Source organism: Spermophilus citellus, assembly GCF_964194105.1.
Source record: "Spermophilus citellus genome assembly, chromosome: 2".
Taxonomy (NCBI): Eukaryota; Metazoa; Chordata; class Mammalia; order Rodentia; family Sciuridae; genus Spermophilus; species Spermophilus citellus.
In genome coordinates this window covers 24643137-24670041 of record NC_138183.1, presented here as the reverse complement: position 1 = coordinate 24670041, position 26905 = coordinate 24643137, and the positions used below count along the sequence as shown (strand labels likewise).

Below are 26905 nucleotides of genomic sequence, written 5' to 3'. Positions count from 1 at the left end.
AGAAACAAGAGGCAAAGGTTACCATTCAACAGCAGTAATTTTATTTCAAAATATAAATATTTTACATTTTACAAAGAGGTTACATCAGTAGTTGTCAGAGCAAGTTAAAGCTAAGAAACAGCATTTGTGTAAGAATAAAGAATATTTATTTGTCATAATTGACTATGTTTACTTTCAAGCGCTCTCTCTCTTGCCTGAGAATGTGGAGATGATACATTTTCAGAGAATACATGAGTAATTACAACTATGTCCAATCTTAGTTTCACAACCAAATGGTATTTGAAATACACTCCAGTCACCTCAACAACTGGCACTGCAAAAGACAAAGAAGGGTTTTCTCTAGAATAGCCACAATGAGAGTTCACATCTGGGTCACTGCTGTACAAAAGAATTGGTATTTCATAATAAGCTAAAATGATGTTACTCTAAGATTTGCTTCCATACATTTCACTGTAAAATCTAAACTTAGAAGCATAAGTGAGCAGGTGTGGAGAAAAGAACTCTGGACTTGGAGTCAGAAGTTCTGCAAATAAATTCTGGCTCCATCCTTTTGTGGTCTAAACTTAGAGGGAAATTCTAAAAAAAAAAAAAAAAAAAAACACCTTTCAGAGCCTCCAGTGCCTCATCTGCAATGATTATAATACTGCCTAGCTCACAGGGTTGTTCCCAAAGGTGTCTAAAAACCATAAAGTGCCATACAAAACATTATTAAAATGTAATATCTATATCACTGTATTTGCACATTACTTGATCCTTGAAAAACTTGCAAAATCAAACACAAATACTGATTTTACACACCATCAGTGAAAAAGAACCTCTATACTTTAAAGTATAGCTCTGAATGGCAAATATGCTTGCTTTCTAGTATCTCACTAAAGTGTGAGATTTATAAATGATTGCAGGATATCACATTCACCATTCAGTATAACCACTAGGGATGTAAACTTCAACAAGAGCTGTATTTCCCAAGAGACAGTAGTCCTTTGAAATGCTCAGAGAAAAGGAGGGGAGGGGGGCACAATCTAAAGTCAAACAGTAATTGTCTCCTCTTATAAATTCACAATGTTATCATAGCATGTTAAGAACTCTTAGAAATCCCAAGGAAAAGAAGCTCAGCATTCCTCAATGTTACTTGAGCATGGTGCTCGCGTGCGCGCGCGCGCGCACACACACACACACACTTTTTCCTCTTATAACATCAACATATCTTGGAACTATCGCTATTAAGAAAAACACTTTGCCAAAAGCTGCTTAACTATGAGAAAAATGGAAGAGAAATAGAACATGGACTGAGAGAAACAGGAACTGTATTCCATTCTGAATTCCATGATTTGACTGTGTGTGTGCACATGTCAGACAAACTACTTTCACCCAGGCATTTGTTTCCTTCTCTAGAAAATTACAGGATCACCTAATTATATGCAACCCATTCTAGCAGAGAATTTCTATCACTCTCCTAACTAGACAGGACATCTTGATTTACAATTCTTTTATGTTTAAACTATCAAAAAAAAACTGTGTAGTGGCCTCAGATACTTTCTTCAGATTCTCAATAATCAATGTTAATGAAATGAATATATTTTGATGGTAAAATGTATAAATACAAGAGATTGATAAAAATAAAAAGTATGTATCCTTAACTCAAAGTAGCATTTGGAACCATGTTGCCAGAAGCTATTTCAAATGTGAAAAGGGTATTCTCAGCCCTACTGTAGTATTCTTTAAGGGTCCTGGGAGAGTTCAGAGAGGACTGAAGGTCAAGACTAGAATGTGCAGTCTTGAGCATTTTACACATAAACACTTAGGATGAAAGTTCTAGATAGCTTACCTAAATCAGTGTGCTCTAATCTAACCCCTCATGGCCTGAATTTCTGAGTAGTCTAGCCCAGCAGTGACACATTCCTGAAGTACTAACATAAGCAAGGTGGCAACTAGAGGTACTAGATAGTCCTGATAAGTCACAATGGGTTCATGTTAGGACCAAGGTTAGTCAGAAAACCTCACCTGCAAGCCCTATAGCAGGCCTTCAGCTGGAATAAACAGCTGCCAATTCCAAAAGCTACAGAGTTTGTTTAAATACAGGGTCTCAATATAATGTGATCTGCAAATGTTTCCACAGTTAAGAGTCAATCCACACTAGTCTCTGAGACCAAGAAAAAAACTGCTCATTAACCGCCTCTCATGGAAGAGGGGGTTAGAATATCTTGCAATTTTAACAATATCCAGACTAGCATCTAAGGCAGTCAAACAGAAATTGTCTAGGAACAGAATGTGGATTCAAAAAGGATTTACAGGATGTGGAATTTATGTTGAAAATCCTATTCCCTGTTATTGCTTGGAAAGACAGGAGCATTTCTGTGTGCAGAGAGTGTATCTTCCCCAACCCCCATACCATTCAGTGTACAACTAATAGTGAACCTGAAAGTAATTTTTAATAAATCTATACAACACAAGATACTTGGACAGATTTCTGTACTCCGTTTTTACTGAAGCTACATCTACTTTGTTGCTACATTGTCTATTCCTAGGGAAACTTTCTCTTTCTGTGTTAAATTCTGAAGGAGATTCTTTGGGACAAGTTATCTTTGATACCTGCCTTGTCATACCACCTGATCTCTAACTACATCCTGTGGAAATTCTATAAAACCTTCCCCCTGTACCTAAGGACACATGCTGGGTGCTTCTCTCAGGTTCAAATTTCACCAGCTGATGGACTGAACCAGTCCTTACGCTGTCACTATAGCAACAGAGCAGTTCAAGTTTCCTGATCAGGACTGGGTAGCTCTCTGGGGCACCTCTGCTCCTGATATTTCAGGGTGGTATTACATCACTGTTGCTAATTTTGGCAGCTTGAAACTATTCTCTCACAGCTCAGAGTTCCTCTCTAAGAACCTGATACTCATACTAATAGTCTTTTGCAATATCACCTTACACAGCTAAAAGCATTTTGGAGGAACATAATTTGTATACACACATTTATTCACTGTGTATAGTATTTCCCTCTTATGAACGTGTGCTAATTATACCTATAAACTTACCAGTATATAGTTAAGGAAAACAAACTTGATTTCCTTTTTTAACCCTTTTAATACAAAATTTTTTAATTTAATATTACACATGATCTGGCTAAGATTTAAGGTGAGAGCGCTTCCTTATGAGTTATCACACCACCCTGTACAGTCCCTGGCATGGAACCTAGAGTTAGCAAACTCTTGAAAAATGTGCTAATGAACAAATGCATCACTGAATAAATGACTAAAGAGGAGAATAAGCTATTTAGTGGTCAAATCTAACACTTAATGGAATAACATTATAAATTTTGAAGGATTTATAATACAAATAATAGATCTACAGGTAGTCTACTATAGAACAACAGTTGAAAGACATCTTGGGCTGGGGATGTGGCTCAGGCGGTAGCATGCTCGCCTGGCATGCGCGGGGCGCTGGGTTCGATCCTCAACACCACATAAAAAGATAAAATAAAAAATAAAGATATTATGCCCACCTAAAAAACTAAAAAAATAAATATTTTAAAAAAAAGAAAGACATCTTGGTAACATTTTCTAGATGGGTTTTTTTGTTTAAGTAGTATAAGAATAAAGTTAAGCAAATAAATTATCAATTTTTAGTGAGATGTTTTAGGAAAAAAAAAACTTCTACTTTTAAATGTTTTCTAAAAAAGTAAACCTTCAACATTATAAACTCCTTCTACTCTATATTCTGGTTTGAGAGCAAAGGATGGGACTGATGATCATTCTAAAAGGTAGAAAGGGTACAAAGCACAGGGCAGGGCCTCAGTCCCAGCACTGTGATTAACGGCAGAGCAAGTCTGCAGGCATAACAAATGCCAACACCCATTCTGGCTCACAGGACTGGGGAACCTGCAAAAGATAGAGAAAGAACACTCCCTAGTACAACAGAGTATGCAGACCTAAGGAGTCAGAAAGAGCTGAGGCCAAATCTCACTAAACTATGTGACTACAGTGGTCACTTTTCAGAACCTTACCTTCCCCATCAGTGTAAAATGTTGTAAAATAATAAAAAGCTACATGAATGCTAATGTGAAGTGGTTGTGAAATAATATGTGTAAAAGGACTGTATAAAATGTAAAGCACTATGCTGGTTAATGTAATATCTGAGATATTTAAGAAGTTACAATTCAGTTCAGCAAGCATTCATTCATCTAGAGTCATTATGTGCAAGGCACTGTGCTAAGTGACAAGATACAAATATAAAATTATACTGCTAAATAACTACCTGGCAGAGTTCCAAATAATAGGGAATACATTTAGAAATCAGTACCGCTACACCTGAGTTTTCACTTAAGCATTTAAAAGAAAAAACTTAATGAGCATGAATTCCTTCATATTGTTTAACATTCATAGCAGCTTCATATGTATTTAAATTTAATGTGGGCAGCCAAGTTTTAATTTTGGTAACACTGTAATGAGGGACAGAGGGAGAAGGAAGAGCCTCAGACTTTCTGTATCTCCTCTGGTTGCAACATTCAGCAGAACATCAAATATGCTTCCCTACCCATGCACTTAAGATTTGTTCTTTTCTCAAAGAGGAAACAGTACATTGTTCAAGAAGGGTAATCTTGCTCACATAACTACATACTCAAAAGTGAAAGCCCTCTTCACTGAAAAGTGACTGTCATAGAAAAGTTTATGAACTGATTTCTTAAAATAAGAGAAAATGTCATTGTATGTATTTTTAACAGCAGGTAGTTTCAAATTCTTAAAATAAATTTATAAATACATATTACTATAATCAAAGTGGGAAAAATTCAAGCCACGGTGTCAGTGTATAAACGGAAACTTCAAGCCATCTTAGCAACAGTTAAGTGAGCAAACACATTTCTGAAGTCTCAACTCTATGTTTTAAAATGCAAAGCAGCCCTCAGTTGAGTTTCTCTTGTCCAGGTGTTCTGTATGGAAGGCCAGGAGGCTTCTTTTCTTGGCTCTGCCTTCTAGGCACAGCTGAAAGGACACAAGGCCTCAGCTCAGCTGAACTCACTGTCAAGGTGAAATTTCCTAGAGAAACCACTGCAGTGAAACCAAGTCAGTCTACTGAAGATTTCAAATCTTCAGAGATGTCACAGAAAGTCCTAAAAGAAGAAAAGACAGAATGTTTAGTTTTGCTTTTGGAAAAGAGGGTGGAAGCAACAAAGTCACATTGGAGGAAGCATCTAAACAGTCACCAGACAACAGTACTTTATAAACTTGAGAGCCTTGATGAGATTATACAGCCACTATTTTTTTTTCTTAACATTTTCACTGAAATTGTTTCAAAGTCTGTCTGTTGTCCCTCATTCTTTACTAACAAGAATCCAGTTTCTTGATGAGTCTTTTATCTCCCATTCAAAAGACTATTTCCCCAGATTTCCGAGACTACACACGACTGACCACCTGACCAAGTTTTGACTCATGGGATGTAAGTCGAAGTGTTATGCCACTTGGGGTGTTACACCAATTTTTTAAAAGAGAAGAAAAATCTCCCTCAACTCCTTGACCTTTTTACTTGCTAGAAAGAGAATATGATAAAACTGAAGAGAAAAACAGAGATCAAAGATTAAACACTGAATGGATAAGTTTTATTAGAAAACAGTAAAGTGATCCAACAGAATCCAAGCTCTGAAGGATGAGGTTCAGGAATGGGGCAAACCTTTTAATCCAATGATTTGTACAGCTTCTGACCACATCAGATGTGTTAAGTGAATGCTGCTAACTGGAAGGCAATATCTGGACAGGATGGAGGTGGTCTTCTGTATACATCAGCCTTCCCCAAGACAGCGGTAAGCTGACTTTTGTTGTTATTGTTACTGGAGCTTGAACCCGGGGGTTCAAGCTACCACTGAGCTATATCCCAGACCTTTTTTGGGGGGGCGGGGGCAGGGATCAGGGATTGCGCTCAGGGGCAGTAGACTTTATTTACAGACAGGGTCTCAGTGAGTTGCTTAGTGCCTCGCCATTGCTGATGCTGGCTTTGAACTCTCCATCCTCCTGCCTCAGCCTCCCAAGTCACTGGTACTACAGGCATGTACCACCACTGCACCAGCTCTGCTAACTTGCCTTTAAAACAAAATTTACATGTCTAAGCTGTAAATGTCACCCAGTCAGGTTTCTATCTGTATTGGCAGCCTAATGGCCAGGCCAGGGTTTATCAAAAAACATGAGTTCCAGCATCCATCTTAGACAAGAGCCTCAAGTCACAACTGGCAGCACTTCAGAATGAAGAGAAGCTGGGCCCAGATGTTTACAAAATAGTCATACTGGCCCTGGACTCCCCTCTGGACATTTTACTCCAGCAAGATATGAGTATTTTAGCTGAAGTCACTGGTACTTTGCGTTCCACTGATAGTGGGTTGGTTTTGGGGTTACGTACAAGCAAATCTCTTACGTGATATAGTCATGAAGGACAGTTTATTCCCATCCTTTTACATAAAATTTCTTTGCTCCTTTATTAACAATACCACCAATTAGGAGTGTAAAAAAGAATAACCTTAAAATGCCTACACTTTTTCAAAAGAATTTTAATGTCTTCTAATTATATTGGTTTGTGGCCACATCACTATAGCATGTTGTTCATTTTTAGATTTTTTTCCCTATTAGTCAAATAAAGCTAATATTATTTTCATACCAATAACCAAGTATTGATTATTAAAAACAAACTGCTCAACATTTTCATTAAAAATAAAGCTGAAGTAGAAGACAAGGTTAAGCATTCCACCTTCAGGGAATGGATCACAACTGCAGAAATAAGAGACGGCAAACATTTTTCATTAGATACAATCACCTAAAAACTTACAGAGCAGGGCCTGAGGTTGTGGCTCAGCGGTAGAGTGCTTGCCTACCATGTGCGAGGCCCTGGGTTCTATCCTCAGTATCCTCAGAACCGCATAAAAGTAAATAAATAAAGTAAAGGTATGGTGTCCAACTAAAAAAATATATAGAGAGAGAGCAAATTATCTGAACTTCAAATACAATTCTGCAATCATGCTACCTCCCTGACTCCTTTTGTCTTCTTGATTTTCAGTCCAACAAACAGGGTTAGACAGGCAAGCCAGAGATAAACAGAAGACTAAACTTTTAACACAAAATAGAAAGTACTTCAAGGTCAAGAGGAACACAAGTAAAATGTCACAAAAGAGAAAGCACATTCAAGGATGCTCAGTTACCCCAAGGCTCTTTCAAGGACGGTGACCTAAGCTCTTGCACCTCTGAAGCATGACTCTCAGTGGCAAAGCTCTTCTTAAAAGAACAGCCTTAAGAAACAGGTAAGCTTCCTGGCTATGCCTCCTGAGCTTTGAAAGGGCTTTTATGACATAACTAAACTCACCATGTTAAAAAAGTATGCTGACAGGTCTAAGAATTGGAATGAATGTTGTTTCCTTAAATATTTTCATGTTCTGAAAAGAATGTCCAAAAATAAAGATTTACACATACATGAACATTATATGCATTCCTTCCATCTATCTACCTATCATTTTTTAATAGTGACACTGTTGATATCTTTGTGCCATACAGGATGTTTGAAAGGCAGCACTGCTAGCCTCTATCCAGAGTTCTGACAATGTCTCCAGACATGGCCAGATGTCTATAAGGGAAAAGTCACCCCCCCCACCCCCACCAGAATCATTGCTCTAGATTCCTATTTGTATGTCTAATTTTCAGAGTTTCATCCAAATTTGTGTTTTTACACTTCTATATATGCAAATCTGACAGCAAGCTCTTTCTGACAATAGGAATTTCAGGTAGCACTCAATGCTGTGAAGACCTGGAAAATTTTTTACAATCAATAACCCAAAGCTGGCCAATAACATGAAGCATTTTCCAATACCCAATAATTTTTTTAAGTCATCCTTCTACATCTTTTAAAAATTCTAAGATATCTGGAAGCTTGAGTCGTAAGTACTCATTTCCTCTAAATTATGAATGAAAATTTCTGCCTCTGGGCAAAGATGCATGAAATAAGATTAAGACTGTGGTTATCCTAGTGACTGCTTTCTGTTGACAAGAAGGCTTAGCTGTAACCCTGAAATTCATACCTACTATTCAGAGGTGCCTCCAGGCCAAGAAAGCCTGGAGAAGCATTCAAAAGAAAGAAAAAAAAAAAAAAATGTGAAACAAGCTTAGAAAATAGATAATAAACATTTTCCATCTCAATGTAATCTCTGGCATATAGGGTGTCGTGTTGATCGTGGGGGGCATATAAAATCCAACTGAGGTAACACTGATCTTGAGCAAACCTCAAATTATACAGGAAGACAAAATCTGTAACCTACTTGTTTCTGGCCTATCCAAGAGGTATTGCTTTAATCGGCAAGGTCTAAAAAACTGTAACTCTCTGGATTAGGAAGAAACAAAGGGATAAGCACTGCATTGATGCTATTTCTAAAAACACTGGGCTGGGGATGTGCTCAGAGGTAGATAGCTTGCCTAGCACGCAAGAGGCCTGAGTTCAATACCTCGCACTATAATGTCCTACCTAGACCCTCTACATACAGCATTCTTTTCCAAACCATAAGGATTATTGTGCTCCTAAGAACCACAGTTGTATGATTCCTCATCTGAAAACGAGCAGTCCAGAACAGGACCATATGTGGCTAGGGATTTGAGCAGAGGAATGTTAACATTTTATACCTCCTCTAAGAACAACAGGGATTTTGCCCTGTAATTTCTCACTTACCATCTCTTGCTCTTTGAAAACATTTCAAGAATTGTTTCCTTTTAAGTTTCAATGAGACTTCTACAAATTCCTCTCCCACGGAAATGTTTTAAATCTTTTCTGATTTAACAACAAGATTTGTTGATTCCCAGTCTCCCAGAAATACAGAGTGAAATTTAAACATATAAAAATAAAAAGCTTTAACAGACTAACTTAACTTAGTTGTTTCTTCACAGCCAAGGGTACAACCCTTGTGACAGAGCATCACAGTTATTCATATCCCTTGCCTTCCAAATACTTGGAATGAAGTTCTAAAGTTGGGCTTTATTATATCTCATCCTTTTTTTTTTTTTTAATCAGGCTTAAGGTCACATTGCAAAAATCTTTTTTTATCTGATCTGTTTTTGGTTTCATGAGTCTATTAATTAGACTTTCAAAAGTGAGGCAGGCCTGGGCCAGCTCACACAGGGCAGCTCTGAGAACCACATCAAGCATGTTATCTTTCTCCTAAAACCACTGAGGCCATTTTTGGTAAGACAATTTCGTGATTAGACATGCTCGCATTTTGCAAAGACCACATTAGCCGTAGTATGAAAAACAAACTAAAGAACAGTTAGAATAGTCACTGAGAGATGAGCCAGGAGACCAACGAGGCTGCAACAGATCCATAAGAAGCACCAGCTCAGAACAGTGGTGGCACTGGGGGACAAGGCACAAGGGCAAACTTGAGGTAATACTGGCAGGATGGAGTTAAGACAGTGAATGAGGACACAGGAAGTAATAAGGACAACCAAACATGACATAGGAAAGTGAGGGGACAGTTACTGAGCTAGTAAACCGGGGAATACTGCATTTCTCTTGGTACCCCAAAGTGTTTAGGGAAGGAAAGGCAGAAAAACAGCAGAAGCTGAAACACGCCAGCCTGTGGGCTTCCCAGGGGTGTGAATGCAGGCAAGATACCCTCTCTAAACCGGATTTCCTTATCTACAAACATGGCATACAAAAACACTGCATAGACTAAGAAAAATAAGACAATCCGTGTAAAATTATCACCACAAAACTCAGCACACAGTAAGTTCCAATGTTAGAAAAGTTATGCTTGTTACTATTTAAGAAGTCATTTAAACTTCCTATTAACTTTGAAGGAAAAAAAAAAAAAAAACAATGAAGGCTATGTGGTCCTCACACTGCCTTCTTCAAACCCCCATGCCAGCTTCTTACTTTCAGAAGAGGAAGTAGGGAACAGGTCTTTTGCTTTTTGAACTATTCATATTAGTTTCTTCTGCTTCAGCTAAAAATTAATTATTGCTGTACTAACTTAGAATCATTAACAAGCTTTTTCAAATGTAACAGCAAAACACCAATGAATGTTGCTTTTTTATACTTGTTTTAGTAAGCCCAAAGAATAGGTATCAACTTAGCAAGGGCTCTCTGTTACTTTCAATTTACAGTCTGTTGGCATCTCTGGTTCCCAAGAAAGCCTTTGTTCGCAGAGGTAAAGGCAGAAAAAGATATCCTAGTGTCATCACATCCCAAGTGGTAAGGTCTTTGTCAAAACCTCGTAGGTCCCCCTCTATCTATTCTTGCTGAGGAAGCCAATTTTTCCTTGTCACCTTGTGAGAGTACTGCATTAGCTCAAATGGACCTCTGACCAACCAACTCTAACTCAGAAACTACTTCACTTATTCCGAGTTAAAAGGATCATGTCTTGCCAAGTATGGAGGTATACATCTGTAATCCCAATGACTTGGGAGGCTGAGGCAGGAGGATTGCAAGTTCAAGGCCAGCCTCAGCAACTTAGCAAGAATCTGTCTCAAAAAATAAAAAAGGCTGGGGTGTAGCTCAATGGTAGAGCACCCCAGGACTCAATCCCCAGTATCAAAAAATAAAATTTAAAAAAAGACCATGTCTCTTTAACACTTAGAAGAAGTATAAATACAAGAATTATATACAAGAATTGTATATAATAATATAAAATGGTTATTAAGTACATGGTCAGAAGCAACTTGTCAATGACTCCTCAATTACACTAGAATAACCCAAGGCAGAGAAACTGTGTTTTCCAGTTGAGAACAATAAGAATGATGCAATAAAGACTCTGGAAAGTTACAATCTGTTCTTACACTGTCCCTCTTACTTTTGTTGTTATTAATGTAATTTCTGGTATTCCACATAGAAAATTGTTTTGCAAGAGTCTATTAACATTAAACCAGATGTATACCCAGATGTTTGTCATAGCATCTTGATTTATAACAGCTATTAATGGAAATTACCAAATGTCTGTCAATACTACACTGAATAAATGAGATTGTAGTATATTCATATACTCGAATCCTAGATAACAGTGGGAAAAAGTGAACAATGGGGAAAAAAGTACAAGAATGGTAAATCCCAGAGACAGAATGTACATCAAAAGAGGTCTCCCTTAAGAGTTTACACATTGATGACGTTCAAACACAGAACTAAAGTGACTCAGTCAGAATATTAGCAGGCAGAGGGGCCTAACTGAAGAAGCATATGGAAGGCATCCAGAATAATGGGAACGTTCTGTATCTTGATATGGGTGGTAGTTACGTGAATATAAATATATAACAAAGATCATTAGCATAAGTCTTAATATATTGAGGACTTGTATATCACCGTAAGATATGCCTAAATAAAATATTATAACCAAATTATGAGATAATTGGGAAATATTTTAAACATTATAATTTACTTTATGAAATTCTGGTGATAACAGATGAGAACAATTATTATTTTAATACCTGTACTGTGTATGTAGAAATATTTAACAACAAACTATAATGCAACAATGAAAACTTGGGTTGGGGGGACCAGGAATCCATAAGACTTCATCTAGATTCACCAGTGTTTTATTACAGTCCTTTCTCTTTCCTTCTCCCTCCCTCCCTCCCCCCTCCCTCCTGGCCCCCCTCTCTGTTTTGGCTGAACTGTCTGAAAACAAGTTTTTAAAAATCATGGCATGTTATCCCTAAAGGACATTACCCCATATAGCCAAAAGAAACCATCATCAAATCCAAGAAATTTAACAGTGACTATATATTATGGAAAATACAGTCCTTGGTTAATCTTCCCTATTGTTCCATAAATGTTCTTTATAAGTTCTGCTCATCCCCAATCCAGAAACCTACCATGGATTCATGTGCTGCATTTGGTTGTCCAATTTCTTGAGTCTCCCCCTACAATCTCTCTTAAATTTACTTATTTTTGGTCTTTTATGACATTAACAATTCTGATCTAATATAGTTTTAAATTTTTCCTGCCGTAAGAAACCCAATCTGAAAACAATTTGTTTCTTTAGAGTCTTTTTCACAGCATTAGTATTCAAACACCTTTATCCTGACAAGTCTGGATGACTTATTTACCAAATACAGAGATAAGATAGTTCAATGTTCACATGTGGTTTATGATCATCATTCTGCATGAACTCACCGCTGAGTCTGAGTAGGCCATGGGGTCTGGTTTGGCGTGGGTACTGAATTCGTGGGACTCACTAGCATGGCACTATAGATATTGGAAGCAACCACAAGGATGCAGAGAAGTATGGGCCCAATGATTGCCCCTTCCAGGCCAAGGTAGTAAGCACCACCAGCTACTGCCAAGCCTGTCAGGTAAGGATGACCACCTCTGGAAAAAAGAGCACAGGAATTAGCTTGTGAATGAACCACCAAACCTCACAAACTCTGAAAAATCTTTCTAACACAATGTCCGTTCTTCAGTACACCGGGCTTTTTAATCTATTGCAGGCTTTCTTTAAATTCCTCCATGAAGATAAATGATCACTGATGGTAAGAAAATCAAGATATAAGACTTTACTTGCCCATGCACCAGTGTGTGACATCTGCCTCTTTACAACTGAAATAGCACTGTTAACAGATATTCTGTACCCAGTGCAGGTGGGTCCCTGCAGATTAATGCTGACTTAGAACTGTTTACCTTAATATAAAATATATAGCAAAGTTTAAATAAATGAAAACACTTATTCCTAGTGTTCAAAACTCATCTATTAAACTAGTTACCCACACCCTGATGTTCTCCTTTAATTTTCTCTCTCAAGTTTTAGGCATACCAGTTCCCTAAGGCTGGCTTATAGAGTTGCTTGTCTCTTTTTGCTCTGGAACTTTGGGACTTCAGAGTTCTTATACATAAATTATTTTCTACTCTAACTTACTAAAAAGAGAAAACAAGGTAGTATACAATTACTCTCTACATAATTTAACTGAAGAGTACTACTTCTGAAAATACTGACCCTGTCTACTCTACCTTTTATTTTATTTAAAAATTCAGTGTACTAGACAGTTTGAGTAGGCCATAAACTTTTGGTCACAACCTAAATTCTAATAAGCAATGTGAATCTGAATATATGACTAAATGACAATTGGCTTGATTTACTTAATGCAATTCTTAAAAAGCTATCAAAACCAAAACAAATGGCTGGCACAGAAGCCACACACCTGCAATCCCAGCAATTCAGAAAAGGAGGACTGAAAGTTTGAAGCCTGTCTTAGCAATTTAGTGAGGCCCTAATAAGCAACTTACTGAGACCCTGTCTCAAAATAAAAAATAAAAAGGATTGGAGAGATAGTTCAGTGGTAGGCATCCCTGGATTCAAACCCAGTACCAAACAACAACAACAACAAAAAAGCAAAATGAGAAGATACTTGTTATATGACCAAGGTTTTGATTCTGTCTTAAATTTAACCTGTATTCATCACTGAATCATACTGTTTTCTGTGTGTGTATGTGTGGTACTGGGGACTGAACCCAAGGGTGCTCAAACACTGAGCCATATCCTTTTTGTCTTTGTTTTTGAGATAAAATGTACCTTACAAAATATAAAATATATAAAATAACATACCTTATAAACAATGTTATTTTAAATTAAAATTTAAAAGACTACTTTATTGAAAATTCCTTTTATCAGCTCTTTCCCCAAACCCCATTCCCCTCAAAATACAAAACTCTTCAAAAAACCAATACATACTGCTCGATCATTCACCAGTAATTTCAGACTACTCACCCTGAAATATCAGAATAAATTGCAGTATCTACAAAGTATGTTGGCAAGAGATGAAAAACCAACAACAAAATGGCCTTGCATCCTAAGCCTTGTGTCAGCCACAGGTCTAGAACCGCGGGTATTGCTGCCCAGTATGTCCCAAGGAATGGCACTGCTCCAAGTATTGCTGCTAAGGCTAATAAAACACAAAAAAAGAAGAGATACTCAAGGTTCTCACAAAATAATCACAATGCAGCAAAAACTAATCTCTTCCTATCTAAAAATATCCACCGAAACTCACAAACTCTAATTTTAAGAGACTGATAAGCCCTATTTAACTGAATTTTTCAGTTAAATAAGAGTCTAATACCTTAAAATTTGTCATTAAAAATCTTTATAATGTGTGTGTCTACTTTGTAAATCTGTTCGTCAGTGATAAAATCTTAGTGTTCTGCAGGTGTTACTCTGAATGGGTAATTATTTTTAAAATACAGTCCTATAAAAGGGTAGCACATTTATCAACATTCTTATTGAGTGCAAAAGCTAATTAAATATTAGTCTCTAGGCCTGGGGTGTGGCTCAGTGGTAGAATACTGGCCTGAAGGTACAAGGCCCTGAATTCCATCCCCGGCTCAGAAAGAGAGAGGAGGGAAAAGAAATCAGTTTCTAATACCCAGATATAAATGTATATTCTTTACTTTGCTTCAAATAAAAATGAAATGTAGTCAGGCACAGTAGCACATGCCTATAATCCCAGCAGCTCCGGAGGCTGAGGCAGGAAGATCTTGAGTTCAAAGCCAGCCTCAGCAAAAGAAAGGCACTAAGCAAATCAATGAGGAATGGCACTGCTCTAAAGGAGGAATGGCTCCTATCTCTAAATAACATACAAAACAGGCCTGGGGATGTGGCTCAGTGGTCGGTCGGTCGGTGTGTCTGTCTCTCTCTCCCTGGCACCATTAAACACATGTGTGACCTTGGGAAACCTTGGTTTCTCATCTAGACAACATGAACATCACCACTCTGACTGCCTCTCAGGGTGATTATGGAATAAGAACCCTCACATGCTCTCAGAGAGCTTGTACATCACAGTGTGAGTTTGTGGACACCAAGAAGGAAAGAAGGTAAAGAAGGAGGGGAGAGAGAAAAGTGGAAGAGATGAAGATAGAGGTAATGTGGAATGCAGAAATATTTAGGAAAACAGGGAGTAACAGAAATAAAGGAAGAAAAAGCCAAAGGACAGGAACAGAGATTACATAAAGGAAAAAAGCACAAGAAGGTCATTAAACCACCTGGTACTTATGGAATGAGACATTACCAGAACAGATCATGACAGGTTTAGATTCAGCCTATGTGCTCCCAGATGCAGTCATCCTCTCCCTGGGGCAGGACAAAGCTATTTTAGGTCAGTTGATATACTGAGCACCAGTTACATGCTAGGTGTGTGATAAGTGCTAAAACGTGCTGGGTGTGGTTCTAGCCACTGGGAAAATAGTAACAAAAAAAAAAGAATACTACAAGCCATATTTCTGCTCCTAATCTGGACTAGATTAGGTCTCAAATTACAAAATTTATTCTAAACTTAAAGAAAATGACATTTCCTAACATATGTCAAATAGTCTAACTTTTCTTAGAGGGCAGTGGAAGTGACGATATGGTTGTTACCTGATGGTATGAAGACAATATTGATGCCAAATATAGTATGAGTCAGCCAGGTATACAATCCATAAAAGCCAGCCATTTTGAGGGAAGCATCAAATACCCCTCTAGAATGTCCAAAGATAAAAAGAAAAAGTAAATAAATACAGCATCATGCAGGGGTTCTGAAAAATCAATACTTCTAGGCTTCTGGTCACTTCATTCCAAATCTGGTCAAAGTTTCAATTTTTATACTAACCTGAGAATGTTGTTTCATTTTATTGCAAAGAAATATAAAGACTTTATATTTTAAAATCCTAACATGTTTACAGAGCTGTTGTTTAAATTTCTCTCTGATGAAAAGATCAACAGAACACTAAAATACCCTACTCACTGAAATAATTCATCAACTTTACACTTCTGAAGCAGATAACTCATTTGCAATGACTATTTCCTGACTATATTTCCTAAGTCTGAATAGCATGAGTCCAAGGTTAGAAACCCATCTATGGCCAGCCCTTCTCTTCAGAAAAAGCAAATGAGCCAGGCATGGTGTCCCACACCTATGAATCCCAGCAACTTGGGAGGCTGAGACAGGGCGATTGCAAGTTCATTAAAAATAAAAAAGGGTTGGGAATGTGGCTCAGATGATTAAATAACCCTGGGTTCAATCACTGGTTAAAAAAAAAAAAAGAAAGAAAGAATAGGAAAGGAAAGAAGGAAGAAAAGAAGCAAATTAGGCTGGGAATATATTTCAGTGAGCACATGCTTAGCATGCTGTAGACCCTGGATACAATCCCAACCTTCATCAATCTTTCTTTTCTTGTTAACAAATTTCCCCATAGTTCTTTAACTGAGCAACCAAGTCTACAAAGTAACTTCTGCTATAAGGGTTATTAATAAAGCAGGTCATGGGGGTTTGGGGGGGAATGAACAACGACAAAATTAGCCCCAAAGTAAAATCAGAGAGCAAAACACAAGGAAGCTAAAACACACACATATTTAGTGATTAATATAGGAATTTAGCACATGAATTTCTGTTTATAGAGCTGTTCTTTCAATTTCTCTCTGATGAAAAGAGAGTATCAGGCACTTTCTTTTTGCATTTTGGTTGGAAGATTAGTAACACAAGACTGCATAAAGAGAAGGAAAACCTGACTAGAGATAGCACAAAAGCAGAAACCTGAAATAATCTCAAGAGTATCACAAACTATAAAAGCCTGGGCTTTGCGGGGAACAAGGGAGCACTGGTGTATTCATGAGGTGGGAAAGCTGTAACTGAAAAACCAGAGGCTACGGCAGCAAAGGGGAAACTGTGCACACAAGGAAAGTGTTCTGCAAAGGGAACCACAAGGTGTACTCTCCAAGGAAGTCAGGCTCTGAAATCTGGTGATTCAGCCACCTAAACAGGGCTCTGAGGCATGGATTTTTTAACACAGTGGCTCCCCAAGTGTACAAACCTGTCATCCTTACCAAAAGCTATCACTTGAGAATATCTTAAAGGTGTCATGAGACGCTGACAACAAGGATACAGACTAAAGCGGCATCAAAAAGACCAAAAAGGGGAGAGACTCTGCAGGAAATAGAATCTGAAAAGTAACTGAATAGAGGAGTCAGAGGAAAGAGAAAACGGCAGAGCTTCAGACCTTAACCCTAAGGGGAAGAGTGGCAGTGTCTCAAAGATGTGGAGAAGGACACAATGGAAGAGGAATAGAAGAAAAGGGATTAAGTTTAGTTTGGGCAATGGTAAATCAGGAAATGGAAGCCAGGTCACAAACACCTGTAATCCCAGCAACTAGAAAGGCTGAGACAGCAGAATCACAAGTTCAAGGCCAGGCTCAGCAACTTAGTGAGAACTTATCTCAAAATAAAAACAGGCCAGGTATGTGGTTCAGTGGTAAAGTGCCTCTGTGTTCAGTCTCTTAGAACCACAAAACAAAATGGCCTGTGGAAACATCCTAAAGGAAGCTGAAATGAGAGGTGAGGTTTAATGAGAGCTTAGAACAAGAGATCTGAGGTGCTTCAGAGTAGATTATTATAGGAGAGGACAAGATATTCCTGAGAGGCAAGTGTAGAGGAAACCAAGCAATTGGCTATGCTCTCATAAGGGACCTAAGGACAAAGACATACCAGCCAGAGGGAATGGAAGTATTTCTGTGATGGGAGCAAAATTAACAGAGTGCCATATTCCCAGAGAGCACAAAAGAAGGAAGCTATTGAGAGGGAGGGAATAACAACGTTGAGAGAGAAAGAATGGAATTTGCCTAGAATTAGAGAAACATCAAGGTGAAAAGATACTGATATGATCTTACCTTACATATGTAGAAATGTCTAAGACAAATATAAGTTGACACCAAGTTACAACAAAATATTACGAATGAGGGCTGGAGTTGTGGCTCAGTGGTAGAGTGCTCACCTAGCATGGGTGAGGCACTGGGCTCAATAAACCACAGAAAAATAAGTAAATTAAAGACATTGTGTCCACCTATAACTAAAAAAAAAAAAATTTTAAAACAATATTGCAAATGAATCACCCCTCTGGTAGTAAGCAAGCAAAGCTCATTCCAAAAGGAACCACAAGTAGGAAATAACACACTGTCTCCTTTCTTCTACATCTGGGAATGCTGATTGTGATATTCTTGTTAAGGCAACTTTTAAATAATTCTGTGGATCCTAAATGCACTATATATTGTTTGTAGCTACTAAACATATTCATGGAACCTGATGAGGGATGAAAAAACAATATATTCCCCTTTACTGCATTACTTAGGATCTTATGCACAACCTTTAGAAAATAGCAAAGTAAAATCCTAGGAGATTGAATTTTCAACACCCTCAAATTCCTAACCATGTTTTCTTCTCTTTTTGTGCTTTAGTGAACGATAATTTACAAATAATAAACTTGCCAACTTTAAGTGTGCAATTAAGTTTTGACTTAAGTTACACAACACTATATTTAGAATGTTTCCATCACCCCAAAGTTTCCTCATGTGCTTTGTAGTCAGTCCCTCCCAGCCCCTGACCTCTAACGGCCATTAGATACGCTTTCTTTCATTATAAATTTTACCTTTTCTAGAATTTCATATAAACAGAATCATACGTTATATAGCATTTTTTAAAAAAGTGGTAAAATAGGAATAATATAACATTTGCCATCTTAAATCATTTTAAGTGTGTAATTCAGCAGTACATTACATTGATTGATATTATGTGGCTTTTGGTGTTTGGTTCCTTTCACCTAATGCTTTTGGGCTTCATCTACATTGTTGAGTGGAATAGTAGTCCCATCATTTGACTGCTGGGTAGTGTTCCATTATATAGATAAACCAAAATTTGTTTATCTACTTACCAGATGATGAGCATTTGGTCAGTTTCCAGTTTTAAAGCTATCATGAATAAAGCTGCTATGAATATTAAAGTATATATCTTTGTGTAAACATACACTATCAACATTTTTCTTTGATAAATATCTAGGAGTAGACCCTGGGTTACACAATGTCTATTTATTTACCTTTATAAAAGAAGCACTAACAATTATTCTGATCTCCCAATTCAGAAAAAATCTGTAGTCCATGGACATCATCCCAGAAGTCAACACCTCCACCACAAGGTATCTCCTCAACGTGTGATATCAAAATTCATACTGAACAGCTTTATGGGAGTTGATACTGGCAGAAAAAGCAATTCAGCTCATGAAAAGCTAAAAGGCAGTGCACCTAAAGCCTCTAGTAACAGACCCCATGCACAGCAGGTGCTCACCAGACAGCAGCTATTACTGATGTATTCTGATCAGAGTTTGTAGGATGTGTATACTTGACCAACACCCAAGGGATTCTGATGAAAACTCTAGAAGTCTGAACTCCCAGAGCCTTGCATACTAGAAAAGGGAAGTTCAAGAGAAATTAACATTTACTTTTAAGTATACATGTGGTAACATGAACAATGGCCCCACAATAATATCTACATCTTTTCCCCAGAACCTGTGATACTGTCACCTCACAAGACAGAAGGAACTTGATAAATGTGATTAAGAATCTTGAGATAGATTATCTTGAATTACCTAGTTATACCAATATAATTACTAAAATCCTAAAGAATGACATGGAGCTTTATTTTCATATCATATATAAAAATCAACTCAAAATAGATTTAAGACTTAATCTTAAGACATGAAGATGTAAAATTACAAGAAGAAAACAGAGGGAAAACTCCCTGACCTTGGTGGAAGCTATGAGTTTTTAACATATGACCCACACCCCCAAAACACAGGCTGCAAAAATAGTCAAAATGGCATTTCATCTAACTAAAAAGCTTCTGCAAAGGTAAATATCCACAGAATGAAAAGACAATCTCAGTCTAGGAGAAAATATTTGCAAAACATGTATCTGATACAGGTTTATATCCAAATAAATCAGTAGGATAAAATAACTCAATTTAAAAATGGACAAAGGGGGACTGATGATATAGCACAGTTGGTAGCATGCTTGCCTTGCATGCACACAGCCCTGGGTTCAATCCCCAGCACCATCAAAAAAAAAAAAAAAAAAAAAAAAGGCAAAGTTGGTGAGTATGTAGACAAAGGGAACTGCTGGGGGAAATGTAAATTAGTAGAGTCAAATGGAAAATAATGGCATTTATAGAGTTTTCTCAAAAAACTAGCAATCCCACCTCTGGGTATATATCCAAATGAACTGAAATGATTATGTGGAAGAGTTATCTTACTTCCATGATTTCTGGTTTTGTTTGCAGTGCTGGAGATCACACCCAAGGGCTCATGCATGCTTTACCACTGAGCTTCACGCCCAGCCCTATGTTCCTAATGCAGCACCATTCACAACAGCCAAGATACACAACCAACCTAGGTGTCCATCAACAGATGAGTGGATGAAAAAAATGTGAAGACACGTTCAAGGCCACATTATTTAATATCAAAAAGGAAGGAAATTCTATCATTTTCAACAACATGGACAAAGCTGAAAGACATTATGCTAAGTGAAATACGCCAGGCAAATACGCCAAATGCCACATGATCTCACTCATGTGGAATATAAAAACTGAACTCAAAGAAGCAGAAAGCAGAAAGGTGGTTGCCAGAGGCTGGGAGTAGGGGGTTAGAGAGTTGGTCAAAAGGTCAAATATGTAGGTACAGGATGAGGAAGTCCAGATGATTTACTGTACAGCATGGTGGCTATTCTTAATAATAATGTACACATGAAATTTGCTAAAAGAGTAGATCTTAAGTGTTCTCACAACAAAACTAACAAATGTATGACATGACTGATATATTAGCTTGATTTAATCATTTCACAATTTATGCACTATATCAAAACATTTAATTATACACAGAAAATATATATTTTTATCAACTGTACATTATTTTTTAAAAAAAGAAAAATGTGTTTTAAAAAGTCCTTATATAGTGAGTAAGGCGGTGTAGAATTAGTGGCACTGGTTGTACAAACTGTGAATGAACTACAAACCTTTGAATTACATATATACTTTAAAGTAGCTAAAATATTGAGTTTAATATGGATTTTATCTCAATTAAAAAAAAAAAATTCCAGGAGTGGTGGCATATGCCTGTAATCCCAGCAGCTCAGGAGTCTGCTGAAGCAGGAAAATCATGAGTTCAAAGTGAGCCTCAGCAACTTAGCAAGGCTGCAAGCAACTCAGTGAGACCATGTCTCTAAAAATTTTTTTTAAAGGACTACGGATGTGGCTTAGTGGTTGAGTGGCCCTGGGTTCAACCCCTGGTACCAAAAAAAAAAAAATTAACATGAAGAGGGAGGCACAGAGTGAGAGTCAGGGAATGAGACATTAGGATAGAAGTAGAGCTCAGACAGGGAGATCAGAAATCCCACACTGCTGGCCTTGAAGCTGGAGGGAGGAGCCATAATTCAAGGTATGAAGGAAGCCTCTAGAAACTAGAAAAGACAAAACAAATTCTCCCCTACATCCTACAGAAAAAGCACAACCCTCCTGATTTTTAGGACTTCTAACCTCCCAACTAAAAAAATAAAAAGTATATGTTATTAAAGCCACTAAGTTTTTGCCAACTTGTTATAGCAGCAATGGGAAACTAATACAATGCAAGTAGCATGCCAGCAAGTTTTGTTTAGCTGAACAGTAGAATACAGATGAAGCTATAAAAGCAATAACCTATAATACTCATCTCTGGGTTCTCTGGAACCTAAAATTCAGAGACTGGAAGCTGGGGATATAGCTCAGTGGTAGATAGAATGCTTGCCTACCACATGCGAGGCCCTAGTTTCATAATCAGAATCATGCACATACTCAAAAAAAAAATCGTTTTTATGTGCCTATAATTAATGACCTGTGGTACTCACCAATGAATAGACAAACCATAAGATAAAAGAATACAAAGTCCAGAAGTAAAACCAATTGTATGTGGACATTTAATATAAAATAAAGCATGCATTTCAAACCACAGGTACAAAGATGGACTTTTTGCAGGGAGTACGGGATATAGCTCAGTGGCATAGCACCTGCCAGTATGGGCAAGGCTCTGGGTTAGAGACTGCAAAATCATTGGGGAAATGCAAAATAAAATCAATAAGAGATATCACCTAACACCCATTAAATTTACCCTCATAGTCAACTAAAACTTTATCTGGCATATAACTAACAATGTGCATAATACAGTTTAAAGGGATTACCAGAAATTATTAGTTTAATCAATGCAAAAATATTTCTTACAATCATACCAATGAAAGACAATTCCTTCATTTCATTCACTCGTTGGTATCAACTGATTAATCAACACTTTTTTGGATATTCAAATTCAGTGAGAACTTCCCCTACCTTGCTGTCAACAAAAAACATTATGACACACTTTGTCAAATCTCTTGCAAAAATCCCAGTAGAGTCAGAACTTGTGGCATTCCCTCTGGGTGGCTGTGTGAATTTGTGGTGCCATGAAGCATTGCCCTTTCCCCCTTTACAACTGCTAACAACCATATGATCAAGCACATACTGTAGAATCAGACTGAAAACCTATATCAGGTTCATCACTCCAATGTTTATATAACATATGATCCTATTCCACCCTCGACCCTTTCTTTGTGGGGGTGGGAGAAAGAGCATTGACTATGTTCTGACTTATGGGTCCCTTCTTTTTTTTTTAAATATTTTTTTTTTTATTGCAGATGGACACAATACCTTTATTTTATTTTTATGTGGTGCTGAGGATCAAACCCAGTGCCTTCCACATGCAAGGCAAGCACTATACCACTGAGCAACAACCCCAGCCCTTTGGATCCCTTCTTTACAAGTGATTCTTCAAAGATGACTGACAGTTGTTCTTTAACCACATCTTTAAGCTCTCCAGTAATCAGCAACTGATGAGAATCAAATTCAGAATATTCTGGAAACTCTTTCTCTCCTCTCTTTTGGTAGCTGAGCAGGACTGATTTAGCGCAACAGAAGAAAAAACTGACATTAGCCACCGAGCTGGAGGCTCCCCCTTTTCAACAAGGCCACTTCCTCACACAGAGACCTCCCTTTATTACACATATATTCCCTTGTCCCACACTGTGGTAGACCATTCCAGGGAAGGGCACCTCTCTAACAGAAGTCAGGCCATAGTGCTCCAATCCAGCAATGCCTCACCTAAGGTAAGAATTGGATCAGAAGACCTGCTTTTCATGAAATGAGATTCTGAAGCAAGTCCTGGGGTTGGGAGAATTACAACCAGTCAAGAACCTCTGTGCATTTGGAAGTACACAGGGCCATACCTTGTGGCCACATAAGAAGCACATGTCTAAGGAAGAATCAGCAAGGAAGCGAAGAGTCCAAAAATCACATTCTGTCTACTCTACAATATTTCTGTACACTGGTCCCACCCTAAAGCAGACAGACTACTAGATTCTCATTTCCCAGGACAACCAACAGCTATCAGTATCAGCCTTACCAGTATTCTCCCAGCACTGCAACAGTGTGCCTCAAGCAGGAGGTGAGCTATCAAAGGAAAACAGTGAGCTCTCAGAGACACTGCATATAAAACTCCAATTGGGAAAAGTACCCTCCTGCTCCCTTTATTATACTTTGCTTCATTGTACTTCAGATATTGTAAAGCAATTTTTAACAAATTGAACATTTGTGTCAACTATGTTGAGTAAGTCTATGAAACCCATTTTTCCAACAGCTCAGATAATTATTAGCCTTTTTCAGCAATAAGATATTTTTAAATTAAGTTACAAAAGTTTTTTCAGATAGAATGCTATTACCCACTTAATAGGTTATAGTATTGGGTACACATAATTTTTATGTGCAATGGAAAACCAAAAAAATTCGCATAACTCACTTTATTGCAATGATCTAAAACTAAACCTGCATTATCCTCCAGGGTTTGTCTGTACACCTAACCTCTCCTAAGAAAGTACATCCCTCTTTCCCATTCGTGGCTCATTTGGCCCAGAGACTCAGCTCCACAGTACAAAGCACTGAAACCTGGTTGACAATGGATTCTCAGTGTAAGTGGAATGGTCATGATGTGCACTCAGGCCCAGAAAACTGGCTGAGGGGTACAGGAAAGAGCCATTTGTACAGAAAGCTTCCATTCCCACAAAAACAGTTCTGAGTCTGTCACAGGCAGAAGCACACAACACTGTCATTCAGTAAATCATCTGGAGATGCTGGCAGTAGCAATATTAATTATTTTTATACCACTAATACATGTTTTGTGTCCTTAACAGTGCCTGTAGATCATGGAAGCTTACTCTATGCTAAAAATATAACAACAGGTTGTTTCAATTACCAAGACAAATTGTAAACATTCATATCTCAAAACTAGTTCTATTACAAGCCCATTAAAATAAATGTAGCAATTTTTAAACCATCACAGTGAGAAATTACACATAAGACAAAGATTTTTAGGTGACTTTCATTGGAAATTTAAAAAAAGATAAAGGTTCAGGTATTTCAGACCCAATCTTTAATCAAGTAGGTTAAAAGGCAGGTATTTATTGTCTTGATTATTTTTTAAGAACTCCAGCTCATTTAAATTTCTCACATATGCAGAATCAATTCTCCCTCTTTAATTCAATGTTAGGAGATCTCAAATAAATGAAAATACTTTTTTAAAGCTTTAAACTCTTCCTTATACAATTTAAACAAATGCTATTCATACCCTTAAATGCATGAAGGTTTCTTTCCAATGATTATTTAATTTGCTCAAAGTAAAAAACAGAAATGCTGATTTAAAAAATTCTCCAAAATTGGGGTGTCAAAGTGGAAGTATGTTCACTTTCCAACTCAAAGTCTTACAGTACACACATTCTCCCATCTAATTCACCAGTAGGACTTCCACCCACCAGCATTCAAAGTTGTAATACCAGCAAGCAAGAGCCATACCCGTGTGCATGCACTCATGTGAAAATATCACACACACTAAATTGCATTGAGGCCGTGACAACATGCAACTTAGTAATGTGCAATATCTCCACCAGAGCAAGCAGAATGGGAGCATCGGGGAAGAAGGGTGTGATGTGTACATTCAGGAGACAACATGCTGCTAAAGGGAGGAAAATGGTCTAGGGATAAAGGATGCATGCCACTAACTCAAAAATCCATGAAATGAAAACCTAACCACAAAAGTGTTCAATTTAGGAGAATACTGATTCAGTAATAATTAAGGTTCAAAAATTCAATGGCACGGTGATCATACAGGAGACACATAAATCAGAAGGCAAAGCTTCAGGAACAGATACTTTCACTGTCTGGTCATGCAGTTAGCCTCCAGTTTCATTCCACTTTTAACACATTAACGGATCAAATAAAACAAGTTTAATGACTTCCACTTAACTACAACACTGATGATGATTAATGACTGCTGCTTATGAAACTTGTTATCACTGAAAATTTACAGACCAAGCTGCACTTTAAAAACAATATTTTCATAATCATTTGTATGTTTTCCCTCTTAAAAATCTCTCACAATGAAGAAATATTCCTACTTGAACACAATCCTTCAGAATGAAAAAATCTAACAAGAGTTCTTAGAAATAGCTCACTGTTATCCTAAAGGCTCTTGAGAGGAATCCATTGTAAGACTTACACAGAATTTGACCTAATAAAGAAATAACCCAAAGTACACAGACTGCAAAAAATCATCTTGAATTACAATCTTTACATAACTTGATATAGCTTTGGTCTGAAAGACAGCTCAAGTCTTAACACTTTTTCTAGTCTATATAGATTTATCAGACTCACAAAAATCAATCAGTTTTGAGTACCAACAGTCGGGTACTGAAAACTGTTGAATTTTTATTCTGTATTAAAAATGGTATGATAAAAATGAAATGGTTTTGTCTTAATATACTTTGGAACCACTCATGGGCTACTGGCATACTGCATAATTAGTGTACAGCAAGAAAAGGCCAAACTAATTTGTAAAAACACACATTTCTTCAGATATCTGAAGATTACAGCACTCTTCCTAATCTCAAATTCTCCTGAGCTAAAGGCCCGAATACAGCTACCAGCTGCATGTGTCTACATAAATGGTCTAAACAATACTGCAAATTTAATTCATGATCTTCTACCCCAACCAGCTTCTTCTGGAAGACGGTATCATGGAATAACAGGATACACACTTTTGATCAATTGGATATAGGTGCAAATTACAGCTGTACTTACCATGACCACAGATCTATTAGCAGCCAAGACTTAAAAAATTAAATTCCAAACAAAGGAGGCAGCAATATTTGATGTCCAAAAGATAAAAATAAGAGGGAAAAAAAAAAAAGGTGACTCCATAACAGACATTTTAGAGGACAGCTAGAAAGTGGTATACTTTAAGAAAATAAGAGAAAACTCAAGAATTGTGATTTGAAAACAGAAAAAAAACTTTTGTGAAGAGTCAGTGCTAAAGAAGGTTACTTTAGGGAAATGAAGTACCATCTTTCTTAAAGCTCTTTATGGGCAAAGTACATGTTCCTCGGTATGGCTTGCTAAGTCACATGGACAGGAGGACTGCTGCCAGTCTCTGATATGCCTGGGTCAACATCCTTTTCCTTTTGGAAAGAAAGAAATACTCCATTTGGTAGAGTATTTGTATATGCTTTTTTTGATTTAGAAAAATATCTGAGATAAACAACAAACAAAAACCCTACTGTTGCAATTTCCATTATTTACCCAAAGGTAAGGACGATGCCCCAGGCTCACATAGACTTAGGTGGGATACTAAAGTTAATAATACATTCTTAAAGACAGCATCACTCTGACAGCTCCTGTTGGATAACACACTCACACATCTGGAATCTTTACATGGATGACCCCAATGTAGATACTCCAGGGCACCATATGAGTACTAAGAGCTTTTTTTTAAAATCTCACTAGTATCGGTGAAGATTTTACCCATGCCTTGTTAGCAGGACTAAAAGAGAAAACCTAGAAACTGAGGAAGTTTCCAGAAATGATATATTCTCCCTACCTGTTACATGTGAAAAGTAAGCTAAGATTAGTGAGTCAGGATTATCAGGTCAAATCAAGATTTTTGTGATGGCTAATTCCAAACAATACTTTGTGGTTGATTCATCGATATTTTTGTTTTTGCTTATG

The 26905-nt window shown here is 37.4% G+C and overlaps 1 protein-coding gene across 1 annotated transcript in view; it reads right to left on the bottom strand.

The window, feature by feature from the left end:
- Positions 1-18: 18 nt before the first annotated feature.
- Positions 19-26905, bottom strand: part of TMEM245 (transmembrane protein 245) — an 82978-nt gene continuing 56091 nt past the window's right edge. Inside the window, exons 14-18 of the mRNA XM_081280183.1 lie at positions 16786-16841; positions 15353-15453; positions 13712-13886; positions 12124-12318; positions 19-5110 (exon numbers count right to left, since the gene is read on the bottom strand). Of these exons, the coding sequence (XP_081136309.1) occupies positions 5065-5110; positions 12124-12318; positions 13712-13886; positions 15353-15453; positions 16786-16841 (573 nt within the window). The 3' untranslated portion in view covers positions 19-5064. The remainder of the gene's footprint in view (positions 5111-12123; positions 12319-13711; positions 13887-15352; positions 15454-16785; positions 16842-26905) is intronic.